This window comes from Cryptomeria japonica, chromosome 3, assembly GCF_030272615.1.
Source record: "Cryptomeria japonica chromosome 3, Sugi_1.0, whole genome shotgun sequence".
In the NCBI taxonomy this organism is placed as follows: Eukaryota; Viridiplantae; Streptophyta; class Pinopsida; order Cupressales; family Cupressaceae; genus Cryptomeria; species Cryptomeria japonica.
Genome location: NC_081407.1, coordinates 624928183 through 624940030, shown reverse-complemented (window position 1 = coordinate 624940030; position 11848 = coordinate 624928183). Strand labels below are relative to the sequence as shown.

Below are 11848 nucleotides of genomic sequence, written 5' to 3'. Positions count from 1 at the left end.
GCAAGAAAGAGGTGAATATTCCTGAATCCATATTCAAATAAAATACCCAGCCTTCCCATAAACTCATTTGAATCCAAAATTCTTCAACTACTTGGCCATTAGGGCCACATCTAAACACTCATGTTTTACCTTCTTGGAGAAGCATCTACCACTTGATTACCCTCCCTTCTGGTATGAGACACATTGAAATTCTAAAAGCTTATGAGGAGATGTCTAATAGATTGGATATCTCTGTCATTTTTCCAATGTTCTGCTCTTCCCTTAAGAATAGCATGAATAATGATATGAGAGTAGCATGAATAATGATATGAGAGTGACCTTCGGTGAAATTTGGCTATTTCCAATTTTCTCACTAATTGAACAGCAAGGAGGGCACCTTTAGCTTTCACGAAATTATTTGTACCCCTTCTTAAATTTTGAAAACATTTGGCAATCATATTTACTTTGTCGTTTCTTGTAATACACCTCGCACTTGAAGGACTAGGATTTCCCCAAGTTGCACCATCAAAATTAATCTTGATCCACCCATGATCCGATGGCTTCCAAGAATCTATGTCATCTACAATATGAGGAGGATTAAGCCTTGAAAGCCTATTAATGGGATATAATAATTATTATATTATTTATTATTAATGATTCTATATAATAATCATTTTGAGAGAAGAAAATGAAAGATACTTTAATAAAAAAATTTAGAATTAATAGTAATAAATATGTTATGAATGATTGATAGATATAAATATTTATAAATTATTATTTAATATAAACATATATTGAATTATTTATGTCTAAATTACATTCTCAATTCTAATATTTATTTATTTTCATTCTATATATAATTGTAATATAATTTTTGTATATTATAAATATTGGTTACATAAAAAACAAATGGGTCCATCTTTCACTACTGCATAGTTAAAGAAAAATGGAAAGAATGCCATAAAGTAACAAATTCGCGTAGATTCAAGCACTATTTCATAATAGTGGTATTATTCTCCAAATATGATAGGATGATGTCAGGTTAAAAGCACAATACTGTGTCACACTTTTATAAAGGCATCGGCCAACATAACTAAAACTGTTTAACTTCGACAACATAAAAGTGACATTTGTAAATTGAATTTTGAAATGATGTAAACTGATCAAACATAAATATATTAATGAAATTTATGTCTGTTATTTTTTTATTTTTTAAGGAAAAAAATTGATATTTTTTTTATAAATTCTTGAAGATAGATTTTTCATTGCTGAAAAATGTTGAAAATCAGGGGTTCTAGTCGGCGTCACCAAAAAAAATGAAAATGGACTTTTTTTTGGGATTTTTTTCCCAAATAGAGAGCACATATATATGCAATGTTAAAAGTAATAATAATTTTGATGTATATATTTCTCATTATAATATTTTGAAGTCCAACATAGCTAAATTTGACAATTTTTGTTCAACGTCACCTTTTGACTACTAAATTTATCATTAACTAAAATTAAAAAAACCTTTTTCAAGAAGATTCTTTCATCTAGTGAAAAATATATTTTTTAATTTCATTTAATATTTATTTTTTAATTTCTAATCAACCTCTTTTTTAACATTAAAAAGACACTCACAATGTTTAATTAATAAAAAATATTAAAAATTATCAAATTAGTAAAAAAATTATATTATTGGGTTTGTGACTTTAAGCTCTGCAAAAGGGTATTTTTCATTTTTTGTAAAAAAAAAAATCTATGTGACAAAAAATTGGCCAGAAGTTCAATCTAGTGAAAATGCAGAGCAAATGGCCATTTTGGTGCCACATGGCAGGTCACATCGGACAGTTCGGTCAGACCGAGTCTGGCCAGGTTCAATCTAGCCAGACTCCTGCCTGCCAAACTTGGTCCCCCATCCGACCAAGGGACAAAAATAGATTTTTTTTTATTTGCAAAGTCAACTAGCTGGATTATCAGGGTCAATTTGACGATAATTTGGACGTATTGTTGACGACTTTTACAAGGTATTTTTTATTTAATTTAATATTTTTTATGTTAATTTTAATTTATTAATATATTAATATTTAAATTACATATAAAATTTGAGTTTTTACCCATTTTTCATTTAAATACTATTAGAAAGTTTGTCTACATGTCTGTTTATTTTTCCTTTCTAGTTTAATTAGGCTCACATCTTTATTCCATTTTGGGGTTAATTAACTTGTTTGGGTTGTTTTATGCCTTTGGCATGCTTTGTGTTTAGATAGAACCCTAAAGATGATAATTTTTTTTATCTAAACTCCCCTCGTCTTCCATTGGGCGTTGGGTGTAAGAGAAATTGTTATCATCTTCTTTTTAGGTAGAAGGGCATGCCCTCCCAAGAAGCCCATAAGGTTGGTGAGAGGGGAACGACCCAAGCGATACTTTCTTCTGCCCACTATATAGATTAATATGTTAGATGAAAGCGGCGAAGCCTTGGTGACGTGTATCTAAACCAACGGTACTCCCTAGTATCTGCACTATGTGTATGCACTTGTGTGGAGAATGAGGAGTGGGTTCTTGAATGAGTTGTCACCGCATGGATAAACACCAAATTTTGTAGAAGTTCCCCCACTAAACACCTTAGATTAGTGGCCCACCCTTTTTTGTCCTAACATCGCGATAGCTTCAGTGCAAGGGGATAGATGGTTTCTCCCCCAAGACACTCACCATAAGGCTCTCATGGGGTGAGACAAAAATCCTCGGCTTAGCTTAAGCTACTTGTAGCTTTTCGGGGAGAGGGTGATAGGGTCATCCTTCCAGTCCTAGAGGCCCCTAGATGTTTGCTCATGAAAAGGCAAAATTAGTGAATACACCCCTCAAGGTGTCCCTACACTTGAGTTGACGAAGATTCTAGGTTGTGGGTTGAAGTTACTGCCATGAGAACATTGACCTTAGGATAAGAAAGTGTTTGATGTGTTTTTGATTATATTTAGACTCGTGGAAATCGAGTTGAATTCGGCCTATGAACATACGCATTGGTCACGTTAATTTTTATAGAACCACTAGTTGTAATGATTATTATGTCTTCTTGTTTGCGATGTTTGATCTAAATGGCTACAAAAATTTTATGTAAATGTGTTTTTGTATATGTATATATATGTACATGTATGTGTTTATGTGTGTGGTAAAAATGTGGGCAAAATGTTTATGTAAAAATAAAGGATATTTGTTACAAATCCATTTTTCATTATATACAACATTTAGCTTCTTATGAACAATACAAATAGAAAATTGTTACTAATACTTAGCTCCTTATGAATAATACATCACAGAATTATGAATAATACATCATAGAATTATGAATAATACATCACAAAATTATGAATAATACATCATAGAATTATGAATAATACATCATAGAATTTTTTACTAGAAGCTAAACATTAGAAGATCAAGAACCAACATATAGAATTTTATCATACATGTCACTTTGAAAATATGAACTTAGACTTTCACAACGAAAATCAAAATTTAATCCCTTACTAAACCCTTTAGATTTTTTATTCATTACTTTAAATCTATATATAATTTATAAGAATATATAAATGTATTTCAATACGCATAGTTTAATGGTAAAAAAGAGTTAAAAACAAGTTAGAAACAAATATAATGTCTAAAATATTAAAAAACAAAGGGAAAAAAGATTGATTGTACAAAATCAAAATATATAAATTTAAAATAGTAGAAAATTGAATCCACTTAAAAACCTTACTATTGATCGACAATGGAAATGTCATTCTTAATACACACTTAATTTAGTGTTCAAATATAAATCTTTACTAATAAAAATGTGAAATTTTTTAGTTATTGTCCCCCCATTAAAAGTTGTGCCGCGTAAATGGACGACCCTTAAGAAAGCAAGGGGTCATGTTTAGTATGATTTTAAAAGTATAATTTCGTATATACCTCCCTTTATTCCATGCGTTCAATTATTGCTGGACAACATTAAATTAAAGGTAGAATCACATGTTTGATATGATTTGTGACCCAAAAAAATCTCATTGTTTGGCTTTTTGGTTAAAAATGTGAAAGGGTCTGAAAAAACTCTGAAAATTTCCATCATGATGTTGAAATTTAATTTTGACAAATTTTATGTTGTAGGTATTTAAATGGTACCGAGGTCAAATCAATTTTTACAAATTGAATTTTTTTTTGAAATTTTATGAGTTCTCTAGATGATTATAGAGATTTCTAAAATGATAAAATTGTCTTTGTATAAAATCTATTTAACAATAATTTTTTTTCAACAATTATGCTTGTGAACACATTTTGGTCACTGCAATTTTTTTGTTATTTTGTATTTTTGTTATTGTTGTCTTACGTAAGATTGATAAATTAATATCATTGAATATAATATTTTTTCTACTTTTAAAAATCAAATTACATATAATAAAATCTTGATACTGAAAATAAATTTTGTACTAAATTTAATTTACAAATTTTTTTGCTCTTTCAAATTAAATATTAAAAAAAAATTGTATTTTAAATCTCTAAAGAGAAAACTCCCTTCAAATTATATTTTTTCAATATGAGCTCAATGATTGAGATACCGATTCTATTTGTTTTAGCTTGCACTATTCATAACATTTAGTACCATAACATTGTTACAACCTTGACTTGTATAGGAGTTTGATGAAGGTGCCAAATTTTGGAATTAAATCACATTTTAACTAAATGTTTATAATAAACAAGAGACACACTTGCATCAACAATAATGCTTTGTATTAAAGTTGGAACTTTTGTAAATTCTTGTAATAACATTAAGATTTTGACGTCATTAAATAATAATTTGTAATTGTTTTTTTATATAGGCCTTGATTAACAATACAATATACGAAAGTAAACATGATTAGATTCTCAAAGTATGAGGTTATGTTGTGATTCCGTTCCATGTCACATGTGTGTAGTGAGTTTATTTATTTGAGATAAAGTGTAAGATTTTATGAAATAAACCACACAATGTTATCGGTATATAGGTTTAAGTTTTTCTAGGATAGTGAAATTTGAGATTAAAAGAATTAGAAAATGTAACTACAAAATGGAAAACATTTCAAATCCATAAAAAGTTCTTTTGTTGAGTGTTAAGTCTTGTGAGCATGAACTAAACCATGAATTTTAGAAGAAAACAATGCCTTAGAAATAAATTATTGTAATTCCTTAGAAAAAAATGTCTTATAGGAAATTTTAAACTTGAAGTAGCTATATTTAAATGGTAAACCATAAAAGACTTAGAAATTAATTATTTTAATGCATTAGAAAACAATGCCTTAAAGGAAAGTTTAACCTTGAAATAGCTCTATATTTAAATCCTAAATCATAAAAGGCTTTTCCTTGCTAAGTAAAAAAGTGTTGAATTAGAATTAAAGTTCCATGTACAATATTTTTTAGTCATTAAATTAAATAAATTAAATTAATTATATATATATATATATATAATTAAATATAATAATAATAACTATATCATGTATAATAATTAATCTTGATGATGATGATGATATTTATTTGTTATGGTATTAATTATTAATAATATCTATTATTTAATTTATAATAATTATTATATATTTTTTTAATCGATAAATGTGGTATTTGTACTAATATTGAATTCAATACAAAATTTATAAGGGAGCAAAAAGAGCCTGAGCATCTCCCAAGGAGTTCATCGATATCACAAAAGGCCATGTCTAAGCACCCCCGTCTAGACGCATCTATTCTGGCTCCAAAACAGCAGTACGGACCGACTAACACGTGTGTTAGTCATGCATTTTACACTGTCGATTTTGCAATAAACGGTTGCGATTGACTAACACATCACTATCATGCTGTACGAAAGGTCTGATTTGAAGCCAGAATAGCTTCGACCCCAATCCCACCATTTATTTGTCTAAACACCACCCCAAGATATATCTACTTAGCATATCTAAAGATATACAGTCCAAGCATATAAAACCAACTTAGCATAAAATGACTATGTTGAATAAAACAACGATCTATATACTATCAACAAAAAGAACTTAGTTTGCTAGCACAATCACCTTGCCTTTGCTACAAGGAGACTCCCCTTGCATGTTTGTTGCTTTGGGCACGTGCAGCTTCGAAGGAATACCAATCCATAAGGATCTGAATTATTTCTTCTTTGCACCCTCGGCCTGCCCCATTTATGTCGCGAAGAGGAGGCACCGGTTGCAGTGGGGGACCTTTCATCATAAGAACCCCATTTCTATAACTCTCGCCTAATTCTGTAAGAAAATATTTTCATAAAGTAACAAATCCACATAGATTCAAGCATTATTTCATAATAGTGGTATTATTCTTCAAATATGATAGGATGATATCAAGTTTCAATTGTTTTGTCAAATTTTTAATGCATTTTTATAGTACTATTGATTAATATTTAAATGTAGACAATAATATTTTGACTAGATAAAACCAGGAAAGGCCTGGACCAATAATGTGGACAATAGTGTTACTTTTTAAAAATAGTTTGACATAGTGGTAACGAGCCATTTTTTATTCTGGACCAAAAAAATATTTTGAAAAAATAAAATTATAACTACCTTTTATAATATAGTATATAACAATGCAACATTATATATTATAATGATATAATAATGTATATCCTATGAAAAATATAGTTTTTAAAAAACATTTTCACCTACAATTAAACTAAGATAAAAATAAATGAGCTTTGGATATGGATGTATATCTATCTTTGTCACACCTTAATGTGAAGAGACAAAATGAACATAAAGAATGGTAGATTATTTGATATAATATAAATTTTTTGACTATTTGTATAAATATTGTCATATGAAATAGACAACCAATCACAAGATTTTTTTTTTTTAATTTGTGATTTCAATGTTTCAAAAAACTAACATTTCTTACACTTGTTTTAGCATATATCCTAAATAATAAAAACACAACCATATTGGTATTTAAATGTCCTCTTCATTTTCTTGTGTAGATATTTCCTATTCTAATATAACTAAATAATTAATACTTATTATCTTATATATAGTTAGTAATAATAAATAATACAATAATTATTATGAATATTAATAGAATTTATTAATAATAATTATTATCATAATAAATAATTATTAAATCTCTATTATTATAATATAGATTGATCATTACTTGTATAATTATACACGGTACTAGTTATCATAATTATTATTTTAGTTAATAAATTAACAATAATAGTATAGTTGTTATTGTAATTATATATATTAATTAATTTTAAATTAATGATTAAAAAATATAGTACGTGGAGCTTTAATTCTAATTTTACACACTCTATTTTTGGCAAAACCTCTACTATTCATATCTAGTTTTTGTTCAATGTAGAAAGCATTCTTGTTACAATGTTGTTTAACTAAGCAACATGTCACAAATTTACTGACTTGTAGAAACTAGACGCAATGCATCTTTTGTTTACCTACTAAGAAAAATAATTTTATGGTTTAAGATTTAAATATAGACACTTCAAGACTAATTATCAGAAATTTATTATATTATTACTACAATTGTTATTTAAAAAGATGTCAAAATTTATTTACTTACTAAGAAAAAGCATTTTATGATTTAGAATTTAAATATAGATGCTTCAAGGCTAAACTTTCCTCAATGCTATTTTTTATAAGATTTACTATATCATTACTACAATTAATATTTTAAGATATCAAAATTTAAATATTATTACTACAATTTACATGAGTTCCAACTTTAATACAAAAGTAATATGGTAGGAACATGATTGAAAGCATCTCTTTACTTGTTTGATAAATGAAGTTATTTTTTAGGGCAATGAATACAATTTATTTGTTTTATCATATTTGAATAAATTTTAATTTATTGAACACAACAAAACTTATTGCATGTATGATAATAAGATTAAACAAAACATACATGTTTCTTTTTTTATATGAGATCTCTATAATAGCACTTCATTAAGTTACAATTATTTGACTATAAATATAAAATTGTAAGTATCATTCAAAATAAAATTATTATATGTTATGTAGATGTTTCTATTTTATATTTTACTCTTCAAAAGTTATAGATAAGAACACAAGATAGATGCATCTTTGATGACACAAATTGAAAATAAAAGGTGTGATAATAAATATTGATAATTAATTATTAAATATAATTCATATTATAATTTCTCTGTCTTTTGTGTTTGTAAACATTCAAAATGAACATGTTTAAAATTATGGATAAAAAGCATGTTGCGCTCAACAAATGCAATGATCATGGGCGTATCCAATGTCGATTGCTAGTGAGTAGATAAGATATATGTGGCTCTTATTATCCCATCAAGAATTTCTAAACGTCTTCATAATTGATCTGTTTTTAACAGCGATGTCATGTTTGCATAGATAAATCGGAGCCTGGCAAAGTTGTTTAAACTTTGTAAATGTAAGCACTGTCTTACACAATATATGGCGAGTGGTAGCAGATTCTGTGTTCTGGTTACTGTGCTTTGCTGCACATGGAGTTTTTCAGTGAGAGGAGATAGTCCTAGCCAAACCCAATTTGGAAGGAAATCTTTCCCTTCGGACTTTGTATTTGGACTTGGATCTGCTCCCTATCAGGTCCTCAACTCATTAGTACTGCTATGCATTTTGAATTCTGAATTCAGAGGCTCTTTAAGTGTCTCAAAATGGGGTATGCTGTTATTTATGGGCTTATTGTTTTTCTAAAGGCTTACAAGTGTTTACACTTTACAGTATGAAGGGGCAGCTAAAGAGGATGGAAGGGGGATAAGTATTTGGGATACATTTTCACACACTCCAGGTTTTACTATATATCTTGGATGCCATGTTAAGTTTGGTGACCGTTACTTGTGGTTGGCTTAATCTGGCTATTCTTTTTTATAGGCAAAATTGCTGATGGCAGCAATGGTGATGTTGCCAACGATCAGTACCACCGTTATAAGGTTTGTAATAGACAGTTACAATATTCATGGCTGCCTTATACTGTATTAAAGTAGATTGAATGGTTGGACTATTAAAAATTCCAGGAGGACATCAAACTTTTGGTTGATTTGGGAGTTAAGTCGTATAGATTTTCCATTGCCTGGCCTCGCATCTATCCAAGTACGTAGACATAAAGATATTACTATTGCTGTGTCTGCAAATACTTAGACCCCTTTTTTAACTTCTGGGTGTATCAATAGGTTTTCATGTAGTTTCTGCAAAAGGTTCACCATTTTTCTTGTGCAGAGGGAAGAGGGATTGTGAATAGAAAGGGTATAATCCATTACAACAATCTAATCGATGAGCTTCTGAAAAATGGTATGTATATCGAGAAAGATTCAGAATATACGCCTATACATAAATGTGTAAATAATATGTGCTAGTGCCATCATGGTTCTAAAATGAGAAGAGTGAAATTTCAGGTATAGAGCCATTGGTTACAATATTCCATTGGGATCTTCCACAGGTTCTTCAGGATGAATACGGGGGTTTCCTGAGTGAAAAGATTGTGTAAGATATTTGAATCTGTGTGCATTGAACTTTGTAATAAGGAAAAGAAAAAAGTTCAGGAATTTTTATTTTTTTTGAGGTAATCACTTTTTTTTTAATGTGCAGGAAAGATTTTGTAGCGTATGCTGACACATGCTTTGAAGCCTTTGGCGATCGAGTGAAGAAATGGGTAACGTTAAACGAGCCGCTATCTATTGTTTTGCAAGGATATAACACTGGAAACTATGCACCTGGCCGGTGCTCCAAGTCAATTGCAAATTGCACAGAAGGAGATTCAGCTACGGAACCCTATATAGTTGCTCATAATTTTCTTCTTTCACATGCCGCAGCTGTCAAACTATACAGGGACAAATATCAGGTCATTCTTTTTTTTTCCTTGCCCTTTTACATGCTATCGGATAATGGAGATCTGAGTTTGATCCGAAATGTGGAGCAAATGAACTTGCACTATTGATTTTAAAACTAGACAGTGAAAATCACATGTCTACAATACATGTATTAATTTAATGATTGAATTGCAGAAAAAGCAGAAGGGCTCGATAGGCATCTCGCTGATTACTCCCTGGTTTATTCCATACACCAACTCTTTGAGCGACCAGAAAGCTACTCGACGGATTCTTGATTTCTACTTTGGCTGGTTTGTTGCAGTCAATCTTGCTTTCACAATCTATTGTTAAGTGAAATTGTTATAAAACAGCAGAAATAATGAGTTAGTTGGTGTGTGTGACAGGTTCATGGACCCTATTACAAGTGGTGATTATCCAACTACAATGAGATCTTATGTGGGCACTCGACTGCCTCATTTCACCTTACAACAGTCAAAACTGTTAAAGGGTTCATTTGATTTTGTGGGCATCAACTATTATACAGCCTATTATGCTCTTAACAACAACGCTACACCCAATGCCACGCCTACCGATTTTACTGCTGATTATCGAGTGAATTTCACCGGTATGTAGGGTTCATATTTTTTTAAAGAATGGATAGATACAAAATCACATCTGTAGAGTCTATATAGGATGAAATCCAGAACAGAAAAAGAACATAAAAACAAATATAAAGCTGGAGGGAGGAAATGATCTTGATCATTGAGCTTCCATTCATCAGCAAATCTGAAATTTCCACAAAAGATCCCACCCATTATCATTCTTTTCCTATAAGATTCTCTTCTTCAGTAGCACCTGTCTGACCTCTTTTATTTGAGGAACTAACCGTCAATAAAGAAAAAATATTTCTTTTATGGAATAGTTCAGACTCATCTTGACAATATTGACGACATTTTATTTTGCAGGTGTTAAGAACGGCATTCTCATTGGAGCCCAGGTAAAAAGACATTTATAAGCAGAAATACTTAATCTTAAGCTCTGTAAAGTGATTTTTGAAGCTTAGATATTAAGAGTGGATTTCAGGCGGGATCAAGTTGGCTTTACGTGTATCCACGGGGGATAAGAGCATTACTAAACTTCATCAAAGTACGATACGGCAACCCACCTATTTACATCACAGAAAACGGTATAAATATTACATGCCCACCTCTCTCTTCATTTATAAATCAATTGTGAGACGAATCTTAAGAGTTTATTGTATGGACAGGTGTAGATGAAAAAACTAATGCAAGCAAGCCTTTGAAGGAGTCTTTGAATGATACCTGGCGTATTGAGTCTACTTCCAAGCATCTCTTAAACCTTTTCCTAGCACTAAGGTATTACACCATTTGCCCCTTCCCAACTCCTCATTAAGATTTTGAATAGGCTAATTTACATGAGATCAACAGTGGATTCTTTATGTGAATGAACAGGGATGGATGTAATGTGTTGGGATATTATGGATGGACTTTTCTGGATGATTTTGAATGGGACAGCGGATATTCATTGAGATTTGGTTTCTATTTTGTGGACCGTCTTCATAATTTCACAAGATATCCAAAGGCGTCGGCTTACTGGTTAAAGGATTTTCTGCATCACTAGTAAGTCGTGATCAAAATACAGGGTCCATAACTATCTGAACTATATTTTTATTGCCATGACCAACAATGAATTTTATATATATATATTTCTCCAGCATTAGTAGGTCCGTATCTGAACTATATTATTATTGGCATGACCAACAATAAATTTTAAATATATTTATGGTTTCTTTTATTTTAGTTGGATTTTAGTTAAAGAAGTAGGTTTATTGGCATGACCAACAATAAATTTTAAATATATTTATGGTTCATGTATATTAATCAGAATTGCAACCTAATATATTGTTGGATGAAATAACGATATATTACATGTCAAAACGTAATCTTTAAATGAAAATAAAAATTATTGTCTTTCTTAAGTTCATATTTGTTTGCTTCATGATAA

General features: G+C 30.0%; 1 protein-coding gene across 1 annotated transcript; it reads left to right on the top strand.

Moving 5' to 3' along the window:
* Nucleotides 1-8230: 8230 nt before the first annotated feature.
* LOC131044257 (beta-glucosidase 12) lies at nt 8231-11643 on the top strand. The gene is made up of 14 exons (XM_057977555.1): nt 8231-8287; nt 8388-8603; nt 8739-8805; nt 8889-8947; nt 9032-9107; nt 9234-9305; nt 9410-9497; nt 9603-9855; nt 10019-10134; nt 10228-10448; nt 10789-10820; nt 10907-11009; nt 11091-11199; nt 11296-11643. The coding sequence occupies exons 2-14, from the start codon at nt 8451-8453 to the stop codon at nt 11462-11464; spliced, it is 1518 nt and encodes a 505-aa protein (XP_057833538.1). The 5' UTR covers nt 8231-8287; nt 8388-8450; the 3' UTR covers nt 11465-11643.
* Nucleotides 11644-11848: the final 205 nt, after the last annotated feature.